Raw genomic sequence first — 18,938 nt, 5'->3', positions numbered from 1 at the left:
TTCGTGTCAATCTCTTCCCACTATCAGTAAGCATCTAAAGTATTACAAATATTTAGTACCTAGCACAATGTCTGAAATAGTCAATAAAATTAACATCACCATAAATGACTGCCAATGTTACTTTTATTATTAAATTCATTATATTAATTTCAAACCTGTAGAAATCCAAGATGCTTTTGAATATTTTGCTTCTTTTCTGTAATAAACGACTCAAAGTGCATTACGGCTCGTGTGTATGCTTTGGAGCGAAAGGAAGCTACGGCCAGAGTATCCTGAGGTATGAGGTCTAGAAAACGAGTTACACTCTGATAGTCTTCAAAATTCACATTTGATACTGGATTAAAAAAAAAAAAGAGTAGTTAAAGACTGATAAGAAAAATTTGGAAGATAAAGTATTTAATTTTTTTTATTAAATAATACAAATGCATTAAGGGCTAATATTTAGACCTCATCGAAGAACAAGATGACTGCTCAGAGGATCTTGCTCCCGTTCTACCATTATTATTAACTTAACTGTGGACATTATTCAACTCACTGAACCCATTTCTCATCTGTTAAAGGGAAATATTGACACTTGTTTTGCCTTCCTTACAAGTTACTTCAAGGAGTAAATGTAAAACTAGGATTGAATGTTAAAAATGTATGAAAACAAAGTAAAAGTAATAAAAGTATTTATTATTCTGATAAGACACAATTATTCAGTAAGAAAAGTTCAGAATTATGGAAGAGGACTTTTATTTTAAAGTTTAGAAGCTCTTTTCCCCTCCTCAAGTGCTGAGGATTGAGTCCTGGCCTTTGTTCATGCTAGGCAAAAGTTCTCTGAACTATTTGTATTCCTTGCCCCCAAATGTTAATCTTAAAAGATGGAATTTTAACCCTCCCCCCCCCACAAAAGATGGAATTTTAATTGCAGTGTTAATGAAAATAATAGGCAAGTTAGTGCTTGCTTTTAACAGTAAAATTTTCACAAAGAGAACTAGGAACAAACACTTAACTGCTACTTAATCATACTCCATAGAAAACATTCCTGTCAACAGGCAACTGTCTACAAATACAGAGAAATTTTGTGAAACAACAATCTATTGTCTTTAACAGGCACATGGATAAAAGGAATGGTTTTCAAACTGACAGTTTTGTAAGTGAAAATCTGCTTAGTAGTTATCAGATTGTCAATTTTTAATATTAGCCCTAAAACCTAGCAAGAAAAATGTGATAGCCATGAGAATGGCTGAGGGATAACAGTAGCAATAGGATTATAACCATCTACAAACTGGAAGAGCAATAAAAAAAGTGGTTCAAAACCATGGAAAGAATTCATTACTGTGTGATCAATATAATTCTTGTCATCAAGTGATTATATCACAGGGGCTAATTGGTAGGATAACTCTAATGAGATTCATTTTACTCTGGAAGATTCTTTAATCTTGTTAGTGAAAGCTGTAATCCTACAAAAACAAAATTACAGACTAGTAGCTCTAACACTGTGTAGCACAACAGTGTGCTCAGAGTCTTTGCAGATTCTGTTGGGTAACAGATACTACTTGAACCAAAAAAAATAAATAAAATAAAAATCTCCTTTAACATTTAAAACTTAAAAATGTGAAAACGACATACACAAACACAATACACCGAAGCACAGGGAGCAAATGAACTTACAGTAAGGAGTAGCAAAATCACAATATCACTCTATCATCTACTTCACAGCTCACAATTTACACTCACATATATCATCTCATCAAAGCCTCACAAAATCTCCTAAGGGAGAAAGCCCATTTATATAAAGAAAAATTAGTTATGTATCTTGTCCACATGTGTAAGAGTAAGAACTTAAAAGAGCAGCTTCTTGCCACCCCCCATTCCCACTCCTCCAAGGCAAGGCCTCCCGTAGGGAGTCAGCAGAGCCTGATACACTCAGTTAAGGCAGGTCCAAGTCCTTCCTCCTGGACCAAGGCTGTGTAAGATGTCACACTATAGACTCCAAAAAGCCCATTCATGGCCTAGGGATGGATACTGATCCCACTGCCAGGGGTCCCTTAAGCAGATCAAGCTATATAACTGTCTTGCCTATGCAGAGGGCCTAGTCCAGTCCCATGGAGGCTCCACAGCTATTGGTCCACAGTTCATGAGTTCCCACTAGTTTGGTTTGGTTGTCTCATGAGCAAGGAGAATCAAGATCATGATGTGGAAATGTACATAGACATTGTCTTAAAAAAACAAACAAACAAAAAACCACTAATGCTTAAATTGTAGAATTAACACAAGGACAAGTTAATTGGTGGATATTATAAGACAGTATGCACACATTAAGTTGACCTTACCTCCTTTTAGTTTGTTTTGTGGGAGTTTCTCAGCATTTAATGCTTGAAATTTGTGCCTTGCCCATTGGGTGAGATGGTCAAGCATAGAGAACACGGTCTGTGTACTCAATTGGCACAGATCAGATGCACTGTCTTGGGTACTGATGGCATGCTGATCATCATGCTTTAGCACTGCCATAATTTCTGCATAAACCTAAGTAATTAATTTATAGTTAATAATGCATCCATCTATATAGAACGTTTTATTAATATCTAATATATAAAACCAAACATTCTAGCAATAATTAAAAAACAGTAGATTAATAGTAATCGTATCTATAGCTAAATTAACGAGAAAGAAAAACTGAGAATGACTAAACAGGGAGCTGGAAAGATGGTTTGGTGGGTAAGAGTATTTGCTGTCCTTGCAGAGGACCTGGGTTCAATTCCCAGCACCACATGTTGACCCACAACCATCCGTAACTCTAGTCTTACGGGATGAAATACTCCCTTCTGGCCTCTGTGGACACCAGGCATACATACGGTGCACAGATGTATATGCAGGCAAACCACCATACACATAAAAGAGTAAGTAAAAAGGGCTAGAGAGTAACGGTTGAGTGGTTAAAAGTGCTTGTTGCTCAGAGGACGGGAGTTCAGAAGACACACATGAGACAGCTCACACTGCCTGTAACTCCAGCTCTAGGGATTTTGACACTCTTTTCTGGTCTCCCTGGATACCTGCAAATGTATGTGATGCCCACACATAAATAAAAAATTTTAAGAAGAGTGATTATAATTAATTTCAGAGCAAATAGCTAAATATATTGATAATATATTAGGCTTTTTTGTATTAAACATTTTTTTAAAGCTAGTAAGATAAGATTTTGTTTTTTGTTTTTGAGATGGATCTCATGTAATACAAATTGTACTGGCTCTGTAACTGAGGATGACCTCTAACTCCTGATGCTCCTGCCACTCTGCCTCTCAAGTGCTAGAATTTAGTATTTGTATATGTGAGTGAGAGAAAGTGTGTACAAGTGTTCCATAGTGTGCATGTGAAGGTCAGAGCACAACTTTTAGGGTTCTCTCAGTTCTCTCTTTCCCCTGCAGAATCAGGAGATTGAACTCAGAACATTTTATCTACCGAGCCATCTTGTTGGCCCCTACTTTACAGCTTCTAATACTAATATGTTAGAGAAACTAAATTTCACATGTTTAGAACATGTGTCTGAAACTAAATAAATAACTCTCACCTCTTGCTGATCTTCTTGATTACAACCCAACAAGACATATACTAGAATATGTGGAAGAAGATAGATGGTGACCTTGAAATCATGCTTCATCATTATGCTACAGCATGTAAAGATTTTACTCGCAAGTTCATGACGAACCTGTAAACTCAAATAGTTAAGAAAGATTAGTAGTTTTACACATTTTATTCTATTGCTTGAATGTTAAAATGCAGCATGTGAAATAATTCATGACTGAGTAGATCTTCTCCATGCAGTGAAGGATGTACATTCAAGCAAGGAAAACTTCAGATCATCTCTCTAACTGATCCCAAATGCCAGAACTCCTGAGACCCCTATAGGCAGTGTAAGAGCTAGCTGCTAGCTTACATTAGTGTAAACAGCCTTAGCGCCTTTATAGCTCTTTGTCAATGTGTTATGTTTTGATATAGATTAACATTCCTAGTTTATCTTTTTTAGCTATTATTAAATTCAGTGTACTAATTCCTTAAGAGAAGTAACAAAAAAAGTATGCTGAGTCAGCACATTAAGTATGAGGCTGGTACTTTAAGCGGTGTGCAGTGACAAACTATAAGATAAAAAGAAAAGAAATAGCTGGGCAGGGTTGGCGGTGCACACCTTTAATCCCAGCACTTGGGAAGCAGAGGCAGGTGAATCTCTGTGAGTTCGAGGCCAGCCGGGTCTACAAAGTGAGTTCCAGGACAGGCTCCAAAGCTACACAGAGAAACTCTGTCTTGAAAAACCAAAAAAAAAAAAAAAAAAAACCAAAAACCAGAAAACTAAGTTAGTTGGGCATGAGAAGTTCAAAACTTGTGTACTTTAAATCGACACAATTTTCAGACTTCAATTTCAAGTCAAATGTGTAATCTAATCTTCAACTTATGATCACTGAACTATTAGAAAATGTTTTAAAGAGTTTTTAAGTCGAATATTAAATTTTGACTTAAAACAAAACAACTAAACAAAATATCTGCAACTAGAAGCAGTTACTTTAATAATATTCAACGTGCCGGGCAGTGGTGGCACACGCCTTTAATCCCAGCACTCTGGAGGCAGATGCAGGCAGATCTCTGCGAGTTCGAGGCCAGCCTGGGCTACAGAGTGAGTTCCAGGACAGGCTCAAAGCTACAGAGAAACCCTGTCTCAAAAAAACAAAACTGAAACAAAAAAAAAAAAATGATTCAACGTTTCACACATCTTTTTATCTGTCCTTAAAAAAGTGAAAGAAAATGCTTTAAAACTGACATTTAGTACTTGAGATATTTTAAATTACTAATTAACAATAGAAATGTAATTTAGAGCAAAAGTTGTATTTAAACATGCCTTAAGCATTTTCTTAGAATGCACAGTATAATTTTGTTAGTTAGGCCCATACAAATTTTAAATTAGAGAAAATTTACAATATACCTTTAGTTTTCCATGAAATTTCATTAAAAAAAATCTTTATTTGCTGGGCGGTGGTGGCTCATGCCTTTAATCCCAGCACTCAGGAGGCAGAGGCAGGCGGATCTCTGTGAGTTTGAGGCCAGCCTGGGCTACCAAAAAAAAAAAATCTTTATTTTAGATAAAAGTATAAATAATATATCTTCTTTCAAAAGTATTACTAAATGGTAATATATCTTGTTTACATAAAAATATGTAAATATAAAAAAATATTATCTTTTCATTTTGTCAGCCTGAATATCCTCTTGTATATGCTATGCATTCAGTATATGTTCTGTATTCCTCCAGAATTTCTGTTCAGTTAATAAATTCTAAACTAGGGTCTCTTACCTTTGTTATAAGATAACCTGCCCAAGATGATGACCATTCTGCAAAGTTATTACCTAATTTACTTAAGTAAATTGGCTTCTTTACTCCAGACCAATCTGTTGACTTCTGGGAACTCTTATATCTGTAAATTTGAAAATTTATTTAAAAATATGTATTTAGAAGTACTGTAAAGAAAGTGTAAGAAGTTATATGCACCTCTTCACTGAGAACTGTACTGTACTGTATTATATTTGCTGAATACTAGTGAAAGAGTATTTTTCTCCTACTATCTGTCTTAATAGTGGAGTAGGAGGTCATTGCATACTCCTCAGGTCACCTTAGGATGTGAGGATGTCTCTCCTCAGAGCCTTCTAACCTCCAGTCAAGTTCAAGCTGCTCAGTTACATTATTTGCCACTGTTCTTCATTTTGGGCATCCATCAAACTCATTGATTAACACATTAAGTGACAATTTCAGTGCACTGCTGTATTCTTTCTTCCTCAAGTTTTTTTTTTTTTTGTTTTGTTTTTTTTTTTTTTTTTTTTTTTTTGGTTTTTCGAGACAGGGTTTCTCTGTGGCTTTGGAACTTGTCCTGGACTAGCTCTGTAGACCAGGCTGGCCTCAAACTGACAGAGATCAACCTGCCTCTGTCTCCCGAGTGCTTGGATTACAGGCATGCACCACCACCACCGGTTTAAACAGTTTTGGTTTTTCTTTTTCTTTCTTTCTTTTTTTTTTTTTTTTCCAGACAGGGTTTCTCTGTGTAGCTTTGCACCTTTCCTGGAACTCACTTGGTAGCCCAGGCTGGCCTCGAACTCACAGAGATCTGCCTGGCTCTGCCTCCCGAGTGCTGAGATTAAAGGCGTGCACCACCACCGCCCAGCCTTCCTCAAGTTTTATAATCATAACTGACTTCAATGTTTGGCTGGACCACTTAATCAAATGCTAAGCTTTTTTTCCTTCACTCAAATTATCAGGGCTCCTCTGTACCAAATTATCTGTACCATGTCTACTGCCACTTTTGGCCAATGATCTCATCTCCTCTACCTCTGACTTCACATAGGAAAAAAAAAATTTAAAAAACCACCACTCTTTCTCACAATCTAATCTGTAAACCCAGCTGATGTCTAACTTTCCTTAATAAAATGAGAGAAATTCTCCCATTTTCTCCCATTAGTTCAACATGACTTTCTTTTTTGTCCTCAGCATTACATTATGTTAAACATGTTCAAACAACTCTCATCTCACAACTAAGTACATAGCTGTAGGATTTTCTGAAAGGCACAGGTTCTTTTAGAATCATCATGTGCTGGGCGGTGGTGGCTCACACCTTTAATGGCAGCACTTGGGAGGCAGAGCCAGGCGGATCTCTGTGAGTTCGAGGCCAGCCTGGTCTACAGAGGGAGATCCAGGACAGGCACCAAAACTGCACAGAGAAACCCTGTCTCAAAAAAAAAAGAATCATCATGTAAGCTCAGGAATTGATAAATATAATAGTTTCTCTATACTCAAGGTCTTCAGCAAGCAAGATACATTCTACTGTAGTCCATGTTTTAAAAAAAACGAGAAAACCCACAATCTCAAACCTAAAAGAGAAAAACTTTTATGTAAAAACATTTTTATGGGACTAAAATGCTTATGTGAATTTAGTTTAAAAAGTTAATGAGGGCTGGAGAGATGGCTCAGAGGTTAAGAGCACTGCTTGCTCTTCCAAAGGTCCTGAGTTCAATTCCCAGCAACCACATGGTGGCTCACAACCATCTGTAATGAAATCTGGTGCTCTCTTCTGGCCTGCAGGGATATGTGCAGACAGAACACTGTATACATAATAAATAAATAAATCTTTAAAAAAAAAATTAATGAGTTTGGCCAGGTGGTGGTGGTGCATCCCAGCACTTGAGAGGCAGAGGCAGGTGGATCTCTGAGTGCAAAGACAGCTTGGTCTACAGAGCGAGTTCCTAGACAGCCAGGGCTACACAGAGAAACCCTGCATTGAAAAAAACAAAACAAAAATAAAAGTTAAAAAATTACTAAGTTTGAGCTACAATTCAGGATCTGCCTAGTCACATTCTCAAGTTTTCTGCACAAATTATTTCTGTGGCAACTTTGAAGTGCACTGGATTTATCTGGTTCTAAATATTAAATATTCCAAATACATGTATCATTTACACCTATAATCTAGGTTTAGAGACTGCATATAAAAAACTCAATGGTACCCCATCTGGGAAGTTCCTTAAATCTCTCAGTTACAAATGTATTATATCGTGGGCTATTGTGATGCTTAGCAGATAAAGGTACTTGCTGTCAAGTTTGATGACTTAACTTGCTCCCTGGAAACAACATGGTTGGAAGAAAACAGTCAGCTCCCAAAAATTGTCTTCTGACTTCCATGTGAGCTATAGAATGTGTGTATATAAGCACATGCATGCGCGCGCGCGCGCACACACACACACACACACACACACACACACACCAATAAATATGTAAAATAAAAAAAATTATATACAAATAAGCATTACTGTCCTAAGGTTACTCTTGTACATGACTACTTAAAACTGGGCAGAAACGTGCACTTTTACATTTTCGTGTGCCTATGAGTATGTGTGTTCTAGTGTAAACCTATACATGCATGTGGAGGCCAGTGGACAACCTTGGGTGTCTTCTCAGATGCAGTATACCTTTTCCTTTTCTTTAAACTTGAGACAGGTTCTACAGCTTGCCAAGTAGGTTAGGCTGGCTGGCTGGCCAGCCCCAGAATCCCCATGTCTGTTTCCCCAGTGCTAGGTTATAAAAATGCACTACCACAACGGCTTTTTTTCACATGGATTCTGGATATTAATCTCATGTTTTATAATACTAGGCAAGTAATTTATCAACTGAGCTATCTCACAGCCTGACTTCTACTTCCTAATAAGTAAAAACAGCCACTCCCACAGACTACTTCCCCCAAATCCAAGGAATTCATTCAACAAGCTGAGATTAATTAGGCATTCATTACTGCATATCAGCTAAATGTCAGCCACTCTGTTCGTACTTTATTATCTCCTATATTCTTAATAATAATCAATATAAGATGAGTAAAATCATCCATTTTCAAGAAGAAAAGGATGAAGCCAAGCATGGTGGTACATGCTTGTAATTCCAGTACTTGGGAGGCAGATGCAGGAGCAGCTTAAGTTTCAGGCCTGTCTGGGATATATAGAAAAACCTGTTTCAAAAATCAAACAGCCAGCAAGGTGGCTCATACCTGTAATCTCAGCACTGGAGAAGCTAACACAAAAAGACTGTCACAAATTCAAGATCAGCCTGAGTACAGAGTCAGTTCTAGGCCAGCCTTAGTTATAGAGTGAGACTGTCTGAGCAACCAACCAAACATAAGAAAACAAAATAACAAAAAATCAGAACTTATATTTGTGCTGTGGAACAATCCTTTTCTACACTATAAATATGTATTATTCTCACTGGTTAACAAAAAGCTGACAGGCCTGTAGCTGGGCAGGAAGTTAGGAGGGAAAGCCAAACAGAAGGGTAGGAAGGAGGGCAGAGTCAGGAGAGACATCAGCCAGTCACCGAACAATCAGGATTGTAAAAATGAGGTAAAAAGCAATGAGTCATGTGGCAAAGCATAAAGAGAAATATAGGTTAAGTGTAAGAGTTAGCTAATAGCAAGCCTGAGCTACTGGCCAAGCATTTATAAGTAATATTAAGCCTCTGAGTTGGCTATTTGGGATCGGGTGGTTGGTATAGGGAAATGTCTGTCTATGTATTTGTTAAATAATTTAATCAAGACTTAGGAGCTAGAAAATACAGGTCCAAGACTTAGACTTAGGTATCTACGACTTCAAATGCTATGAACTTACTAGCAGATTGTAAGAAGCCTTACAAATACAAATATGTTAGAATATAGAATAATGAGGTGAAGAAGCTGGGTATGGTAGCACACACCTGTAATACTAGCACTGAGAAGGCCAAAGAAATAAGATTGTGAGTCTGATGCTAGGGTTAGGTAAAAACCATGTTCCTGGCCAGCTTGGGGAATATAGGGAGACCATATTAAAAAGAAAAGGTAGAGAGAGGATGTAGAGAGAGGGGATGAAGAGAAGAAAATGTGAAATCCTCAAAAAAGAAAAGCTAAATATTAGTTTTATACTCCATATTGACATATTATATCTTCAATAATACTAGTCAGAAGAAATACAATGCTTGCAAAAAAGGTTTTTAAATATAAAAAAGTTATCTAGTGAATGCAAATGCAAACTTTAGTATCCTTACAAGAAATTTCACTAGAAGTATAGGTACTTGACTAGGGCTCAAAGAAATAATTTTTCCAAGTTCACATATCTAGTAATTACACGATCCAAAGTACCTAAAATTAAAGCCTCCAGTTTAAAAAAAAATCCAAAATTTCTAATTAGTAATTATTCCTATCAAAGTTATTTAAATTGAAGAAATAGAAAACACGTTTTTAAACTAGAGGGAGAAAAAGATGGAAAATCAGGAAGGATGACAATCTCTAATTGGGTTTTTTGACTAGTTCTAAACACTTAAGTTTCTCTACTTAAAAGTTTGAAAAACTGGGGCTGGAGAGATGGCTCAGCGGTTAAGAGCACTGGCTGTTCTTCCAGAGGTCCTGAGTTCAGTTCCCAGCAACCACATGGTGGCTCACAACCATCTGTAATGAGATCTGGTGCCCTCTTCTGGCCTGCAGGCATACATGTAGGCAGAACAATGTATACATAATAAATAAATAAATCTTTAAAAAAAAAAAAGGTTAGGATGTCTAGCATCCATATAAAATTGTGCAACTGCAGTCTCAGAGCAAGGGAGGCAGAAGTGAGTGTATCCCTCTGGTTTGCTAGCCAGTCTAGTTGCTAAGCTACAAGTTCAGTGAGAGATCCTGTCTTAAACAAATAAAGGGAGAAGTGATAAAGGAAGACACCTGACATCAGCCTTTAGCCTCCACACATACAAGTACATCCTCATACACACATATAAACAATGAACACAAAAGTACCAACTCATACTCAATGTAGATATTTCAAAGCACTACTGACAGTTGAACTGAAGTAAAATTCTTTTAATTTCAATAAATTAGTCTTAAATATTTAAAGTTATAAAATTTATCAAATGGAGCAGACTTTACTTCTTGTTTTAAATGAGTATAAGCATAAACCACAGTAGAAAACAACATAAGAACATACTTATTGTGGTTTTGTATTTGTGTGATGAATGCATGTGTATGCAGGTATGTGTGGAGGATTGAGGCCAATGCTGAGTGTTTTCTTTAATCACTCTCCAGCTTTTTATAGTTTGAGACAAATGCTATTTGGCAGGGCTGGCTGACCTATGGGTTTCAGGGATCTGCCTGTCTCTGGTCCCTCTTCACCGCTGATGGTGCTACATGTACATTCACCAGGTCTGGCTTTTTACATGGGTTCAGGGAACCCAACTCTGATCTTCATGCTTACACAGCGAGTACTTTACTGAGACCCCCAACCTCTAAAAATACTTTTGATGTTAAAACTCTATGAAGGTAATACTAAATTTTACAAAATTAAAACAAGTTTTATGAAAATAATTTAAATGAATAGACATACCTAGTATTGAGATGAGGTTCTAATATTTCCCGGACATGCTCAGGAAATCTCTTCCACAGCTGATAACCTGGGCCATTGCTCTGTATCTCTCTACAGTCATAAATAGAAAGTAATTCCTACAAATACATTTTATAATAGTAAGTCCACATGAAACAGATAAATGAAAACTTAAGATTCCGAACTCCCTTAGGACATTTATTTCAATGATCCAAACCATTAAGGTACCTTACTTGGGGTCACAAAACCTATGACAATACTTAATTATGAAGCCAGTTCATGTAAAATAGCCTCTAAAACATAAAATTAAGAACTATTTTGAGACAAAAAGAACTTTGTATATTCACAAAATTACAGTCTTAGAATGTTTCTTTTGGATTAAGGACTGATCCCTCTACATATGCTAAGTACGCACTCTGCAACTGAGATACACACCCAGGTCCTGACCCTGAGAATCTGATTTCTTTGGAGTTATATGAAAGTAGCTAGAAGTCCAAAAGAGTGCATAACTCAAGACAACAACTTCTAGATAGGTCTTACCCTTTTGGAGGAGGGGATGGGGGGTGTGGGGGTAGATGGGGGGGCAGCAGGAGGTGTAGTGGGTAGCCATTCCAGCTTTGTTCTGGAAGTTCCAACCCCCATTGAGACTTCGGCAACTGTCACTCCTACAAGGCGGGGCCAAGGGAGGCACCTGGGGACCCGAGATCAGGATCGGCGAACGCTCTCTTGGTTCCAGGACGCTGGATGGTGGAGGTGGCCAGAAGAGGGCACCAGATCTCGTTACAGATGGTTGTGAGCCATCATGTGGTTGCTGGGAATTGAACTCTGGAGCCATCTCTCCTGCCTCTGGGCAGGAGAGGGGCAGGAGAGATGGCTCAGAGGTTAAGAGCACTGACTGCTCTTCTAGAGGTCCTGAGTTCAATTCCCAGCAACCACATGGTGGCTCACAACCATCTGTAATAAGAAGGAGGAGTGATGAGAGGAGGATCTGTGGTTGGCATGTAAAATTTCTTGGAAAAAAAAAAAATACAGGGCTTAAGGCCGGGTGGTGGTGGCACACGACTTTAATCCCAGCACTCCAGAGGTAGAGGCAGGCGGATCTCTGACTTTGAGGCCAGCCTGTTCTACATAGAGAGTTCCAAGACAGCCTGGGGAAAAAAACAAAACAAAAAAACTGAGCTTAAAACCCTTTAAACAGAATGCAAATGTTAAAGACGAGTTCATAGCTAGGTGTGGTAGAACACGCCTGTATCCCCAGCATTAGGGACAGTGAGACACAAGGATCTCTATAAGTTCCAGGCCATGGGCTTGAAACCATGGACTTACACAGGGAATTCCAGGCCAACCTGGTCTACATCTTGAGGTACTGTCTTGAAACAAACAAAACAATTAAAAAAGCCCAAAACACCAACTTATTATTCAAGCTCAGAGATTGAATGATTCTATTTTTGTTCCCATAAAGAACAAAACAAAACAAACCCAGCTGGGCATTGTGGTACACGCCTGTAATCCCAGCATTCAGAAGGCTGACATAGGATTTACAATTTGAGGCAAGGATGACATACACACACACACATAAAATTAAAGCCTGTCTGAAAAAGCTGAGAGGGAGAGACAGGAAGGGAGAAAGGGGGAAGAGGGGAGGGAGTTGACGGGGGAGAGGAAAGAGGAAGAGAGATTGATTTTGATGTTTTTAAACAAAGTGTGGGAGAAGGATTTTATGACATAAACTTGCTGTCACTAATACCCATCTTTAAAACAAGACAATTAATTTAAGATATTATATCTTGTACTGCACAGTATTCTTTCTTTTCTGTTCTCCTGAAAACAATCATGTGCAATAAACATATGTTTTTCTGATATTTTTAAGAAATAAGCAATATTAGGTAAATCATATATCTTTTTTTTTGGGGGGGGGGGTTTCAAGACAGGATTTCTCTGTGTAGTTTTGGTGCCTGTCCTGGATCTTGCTCTGTAGACCAGGCTGCCTTGACCTCACAGAGATCCACCTGGCTCTGTCTCCCGAGTGCTGGGATTAAAGACATGCACCACCACTGCCCGACAGCAAATCATGTATCTTATATTTAGGTTTTTAAACTAAAAACTAAGACAGCATTTAAAAAATTCACAGAAATACTTAAATTTTACTTTTCATTTAACTTTAAAATGTTATTAAAATTTTGTTTTAATCTAGCCTTTTTGAGTTTGGCAAAGTCCCTTCAAAAGAAGCTCTTGTGAGGCTGGTGAGATGGCTTGGTGGACAAAGGCACGTGCCACCAAGCCATCCAAGCCGAGTTAGAACCCCAGAACCCACATGGAGGAAGGAGAGTACTGACTCAAGTTGTTCTCTGACCTCCAGATGGGAAGCACACAAACGTGGGTGTGTATACACACAAATAATCTATAGAAATATGAGAGAAAATAAAGAATGCCTCCTCTATTAGTACGATGTATTAGATCAGTGATTCTCCTTTGATTTCAGGATACTTACCTACATTGCTAAAAACATCAATATGGGGCTGGGTGTGGTGGTGTACAACTTTAATCCCACCACTTGGGAGGCAGAGATGGGCAGATCTCTATAAGCTTGAGTCTAGCCAGGGCCCCACAGTGAGTTCCTTATCTCAAAATAAACAAACAACAACAAAAAACCCCAACAGACCAATAAAATGCTTTCATGTACAGACCTTGCTTCAAATTCCATAGAGGAAACAGAAGTAGTTAGGAAACCTCCCAAACGTCACTCCTAGAATCTATGTGAGCCTGGCAACACCAGTTACTTGTCCGTACTTGCTTGGGAGCAGAGATAGGCAGATCTCTCTGAGTTTGAAGTTAGCCTGACAAACCGATGTTTATAGGTACAGATCTTGTTTCAAATTTCATAGAGAAAAGAGTAGTTAGGTAACCTCCCAAACTTCCATTCCTGGAATTTATGTGAACCTGGCAACACCAGTTACTTGTGCACCTTTGACCTGCTTTCTTTATTGTTATTACAATGAATTGTTCTTTCTATTTGTTAAATTTCATGATTTTATTTTATGTGCATATGTTTTTGTCTACATGTATGTCAGTGCACCACATGCATCCCTAACATTTATGGAGGCTAGAGAAAGGCACTGGGTCCTCTAGAACTGGAACTCCAGAAAGTTGTGAACTGTCATGTGGGTGCTGAGAACCAAACTCAAGTCCTCTGGAAGAGTAGCCAGTTATTTTAAGCTGGGCCATTTCTCCATCCCCAATGAATTATTCTTAAGGTGTTTTGTTTTTGTTCTTTTGAGGCAGGGTTTCATGTATCTCAGGCTGACCTCAAATACACTATGTAAGGATGACCTTGAACTTGTATCATCTTGCCTTTATCTCCTCAGTGCTAGGATCACAGATATGAGCTAGCATGCAAGGTATGTTGTAGATCGACACCAGGCTTTATGCATGTTAGTTAAGCACTCTGCCAACAGAGATACATCTTCAGCTTCTGGTATTCTTTTTAATGAAGGCTAACCCTTCGACCTCTGCCCTGTACTCCGTGTCTCTTCACCTGTTTACAATATTGCATCAGGACTGAGGGTATAGCTCAGTGGTAGACTGTATGGATACTTAGCATTAACATCCACATTAAAAAAATAAAACAAAACCCTTCATCAGTTCTCTTCTACAATATCACTGCCTCCTTTCTGATGACCTGTTCCCAGGGAATACAGAAATACTGCTTTTTTTTTTTCTAGCTTTACTGTTCTTTATGTCCCAGGTCCTCTCCCACTCTTCTCTTGTGCTTGACAGTAAAATTCCTCAAGAACTGAGTTTTTGTTTTTTTTTATTTCTCTCTTCCTATATTCATGATAAATGTTTGAAATAGATCTTGTCAAGGTGAACAACTGCCTCAGTTTCTATGTAGTCAGTGGGCAGTTTTCAGTTCTTAAACTACTATAGTTGTAATCAGCATTTAATACAGACCACAAAGAGAAGACTTCTCCAAACTTTTATCTTCCTGAAAAGCACATTCTCCTACCATCACAAAAGACTTCTCCAAACTTTTATCTTCTGGAACAGCACATTCTCCTACCATCACTGGCTGTTCTCTGTTTTGTCTGCTTGTTTGTTTGTTGTATCTTTATTCTCTAGCTTCTCATCCCAGGACCAAAGACTGGAATACCCCCTCTCCTTTTTTGTAACAGTCTCGGTAAAGCAACCTTCCTATGCATCCTGAGCAGCTGGGATCACAAGCAAATATCACCACTGACTTATAGAATCTTTTTTTTTTTTTTTTGGTTTTTCGAGACAGGGTTTCTCTGTGTAGTATTGCACCTTTCCTGGAACTCACTTGGTAGCCCAGGCTGGCCTCGAACTTACAGAGATCCACCTGGCTCTGCCTCCTGAGTGCTGGGATTAAAGGCGTGCGCCACCACTGCCCGGCTTATAGAATCTTGTAATCAGTACTTCCTCTCTTGATTATTTCACCAAGATGCAACATTTCAAAATGCCACATCCATAATGAAAATATCCAAATGTATATCTATAACCTAGACAACTCAGTGTGGTTCCAGACATAAATGTCTAACAAAACAACCAACACCCTCCCCCCAAAAAGGGAAAATAATAGCTGTAATGAAGTCACAAAACTCAAAATTCTTACAAGAGGCAGGGCTGTCAAGTTGGTGAATTTATAAAAATAAACTCTATCAATGCAAACTATATACTTGGTCTAAGATTGGTTTTAATGTGTAGTTATTTATACAACTAATATGTTTGCATATGTATAAAATACATTTTCTCTGAATTTTTTTAAAAAATTTATTTTAAAAAAGGGTCTCACTATCTATCTTTAGCTGGCCTGGAACTCTCCAGATAGATTAGGCTAGTCTTGAACTTGTAACTCCCTGCCTCTGCCTCCTGGGTACCGGGATGAAAAGCATTTATTTTTATTTAAAATTTAAAAATTTGTGGGATATTCCGAGACAAGGCCTCACTATGTAAAGCAGGCTGGTCTGCCACTAGGTTAATCTCAGATTTGTGGTGATCCTCCTGCTTCTTTCTGTCTCTCAGGTGCTCAAATTACTGATGTGCATCACCATTCCTGGCTCCTTAGTCATGAGCCATGTTTTATAAAGGCAGTAGAACAACCTAGGTGTTTCAAGCAAATTCTTAAGTACACTGTAGTATATTCATATTGAGTATCATTCAGTTACTGCAAAGAATAAACTAGATATAAGTTACTGACACAGAAAATTACACAAGATAGGTCATTAAACACAAGAAAATAAATTGAAGATCATAAATAATATTTCCCATTGTTTAGCATAAAAGATATTTTGTATTTGTATAAATATTAAACATTTTTTAGGTATTTATAGTATGTTAAATACTTTTTTTTTTTTTTTTTTTTTGGTTTTTCGAGACAGGGTTTCTCTGTGTAGCTTTGCGCCTTTCCTGGGACTCACTTGGTAGCCCAGGTTGGCCTCGAACTCACAGAGATCCACCTGGCTCTGCCTCCCGAGTGCTGGGATTAAAGGCGTGCGCCACCGCCGCCCGGCTAAATACTTTTAAAAAGTAATATATACTTTAAAATTTTTTTTTATGTTTGCAGCAATGTAATGGATTTCATTAAGGCATTTTCATATGTATGTGTTGTAATATTTTGTTCTTATTCATTCAAGAAAATAAACTGTGTTCTCTAAGATATTTATTATGAATCTGTATCACTTAGATGATAAAAGGAATAGTTAAGTATTTTACAACTATGGAATTTATAGCTTCCTTACTAGCACTTAATACTGTAAAGTCAGTAATGGCTATTACATACAAGCATGCTTACCTGAATAGCATAAGCAGCTGAATCTTGGGCTCGGCTATTATCTGCATATGCAAGGTAAGCTCTTGTTAGCTCCATCAACAATCCATAGGCAAAGCTTAAATCTTCTACTCCAGTCTTAATAAAAGCAAAAAAACAAAACAAAAACAAAAAACAAAACTCTCAATAATTGATATATAAATTTTCTGCAGGTGTTAGTTACTGTGTTACCATGGTGAACTTAGAAAGGGAAAGAATGAAGCACAAACAAAGTTGGTATCATGGCTGAAATATAATCCACAGCTAAGAAGTCAAATATTATATCTTTTTAGAATGTTATGAAACTGTATCAAAATCATTCAACTTTGAATAGTTCCGACAGCCTGCACTGTTTGTGTCTGAACAGGTAGAAAGCAAACTGTAGGGCCACCGAGATAGCTCAGTGGGTAAAACTGCTTTCAGTGTACACCTGGTGACCGGGATTTCAATCCTCAGAACCCATCTACAGGCAGAAGTAAACTAACTTCTCAAAGTTATTTTCTGACCTCTACCTGTGTGAAATAGCACGTTTCATACACATACACACACACACACACACACACACACACACACACACACACACACACACAAGTCTGAGAGTTGCTTTACAGAATGTAGTTACTCCAAGGTAATTTCAACATTCTTTGTACTCAGAATCACCAAGTACACTAACACATCAAAATTTTCATTTTCATTGGTGATCTCAGTGAGAAAGCACTTGCCTAGTAGCAAGGCCCTAAGTTCAAGCTCCAGCACTGACAAACAACAACAAAAATCACAAACATACATACAAGCAAACAAACAAAAACTAGCAAAAAGTACAAATTGATTGTTATACATGGATTTCCTTAAAATATACACATTACTAGAATACTCTGAAAAACTAGTTTTTTATGGAAACACTAGCAATTATGTTTAAATGTTAATCTTTAGATAACTTATTAGACCTAATTATCATAATTAGATTAGTAAGCTTTGCTTCAAGAACAGAACACATTAGATCAACTATTAGGTTCAAACTTGCTTTTGGCTAAAGAGCTAATGACAGTAGTTAGTTAATAAAAGCTACTTAAAATTTCTGATTGTATAAGTGGAATACATAAAACTCAATTCAAGGGGAAGAGAGATCGTTCAGCAGTTAAGAGCACTGGCTGCTCTTGCTGGGCTCAGTTTACAGCACCCACTGGGAGCTCACAATTGTCTACAATTCTAGTTCCAGGGGATTCAATGCCCTCTTCTGGTCTTTGTGGACACTATGCATGCATGTGGTGCACAGACATACATTCAGGTAAAATCCTCATACACAGGATGAAAAATTCAAATAAAACAAAACAAAACAAAAATAACAAGAGAAATCTTATCATTCAAAATTACCATTACTTACCACAAAAGTAAAATCTTTTCCTTGAGTTTCCGCTGTTGAGAAATCCAATCGTCCTGGATCTATTGCTCCCAATTCTCCTAGACATTCCCCACACAGTAAGCGAGCTTGAGAGTTTGCATCTTGGCAGCCTTTCAAAATTACTGTCACTAGCTGTGAGATAACAGGCTCCACTGTTTCACTATCAGTTGCATATTTTATCAATTTTTCCTAAAGTAAAAGTAGAAAGTTTATATAGAACTCTTACAGCATGTTTTTATAAACTAAAGGTTCAAAATATTAATACAAAATTAAATTCCTGTATCTTCAATCTTTTCAATCAGTTTTTGATGACTTTATATAATATAGCTCACAATATGTTTTGCAGGAGTAGTATGTGCTCTTAACTGCTAAGCTATCTTTCTTGCCCAAGAATTATCTTTTAGATAGCATCATTTTAGTGCTTATTTTCTATTAAGTCTATGCCTGTTTGCCAGTGTTAAATAGTATATGACACACACATATTTTTACTTCTAGTTATTGCTCATGTAACAATTACTGAGTTTATTTATTAGAAGGTGTAACATTCACAGAGATTCTCCTCTTGAGCAAGTATTATTTCATCTTAGATTTACAGTTAAATATATAAATAGTAGTTATCAGTCTTCTTTACAAACTCTCCTCTGTCACTTAGACTAAATGAAACCCATCCTCAAATAAGATTAAGAAGGGCTCACTTGTAAAAATAGTACTTCTTCAGTTTTTATGTACTCAAAACTGTGTTCTTAACCATGATGCTAATAAGCACAGCTGGAGTCTTCTTTTTTTTTTTTGAGACAGAGTCTCTAGGACCCTATC

General features: G+C 37.5%; 1 protein-coding gene across 1 annotated transcript in view; it reads right to left on the bottom strand.

Moving 5' to 3' along the window:
- Window positions 1-18,938, bottom strand: part of Atr (ATR serine/threonine kinase) — a 110,460-nt gene that overhangs the window by 48,433 nt on the left and 43,089 nt on the right. The window contains exons 22-28 of the mRNA XM_059268384.1: window positions 18,105-18,311; window positions 16,706-16,819; window positions 10,900-11,015; window positions 5,324-5,444; window positions 3,554-3,691; window positions 2,319-2,511; window positions 156-334 (exon numbers count right to left, since the gene is read on the bottom strand). Coding sequence (XP_059124367.1) covers window positions 156-334; window positions 2,319-2,511; window positions 3,554-3,691; window positions 5,324-5,444; window positions 10,900-11,015; window positions 16,706-16,819; window positions 18,105-18,311 — 1,068 coding nt within the window. The remainder of the gene's footprint in view (window positions 1-155; window positions 335-2,318; window positions 2,512-3,553; window positions 3,692-5,323; window positions 5,445-10,899; window positions 11,016-16,705; window positions 16,820-18,104; window positions 18,312-18,938) is intronic.

This window comes from Peromyscus eremicus, chromosome 7 (genome assembly GCF_949786415.1).
Source record: "Peromyscus eremicus chromosome 7, PerEre_H2_v1, whole genome shotgun sequence".
NCBI lineage: Eukaryota > Metazoa > Chordata > Mammalia > Rodentia > Cricetidae > Peromyscus > Peromyscus eremicus.
This window is presented reverse-complemented; position numbering and strand designations above follow the sequence as displayed.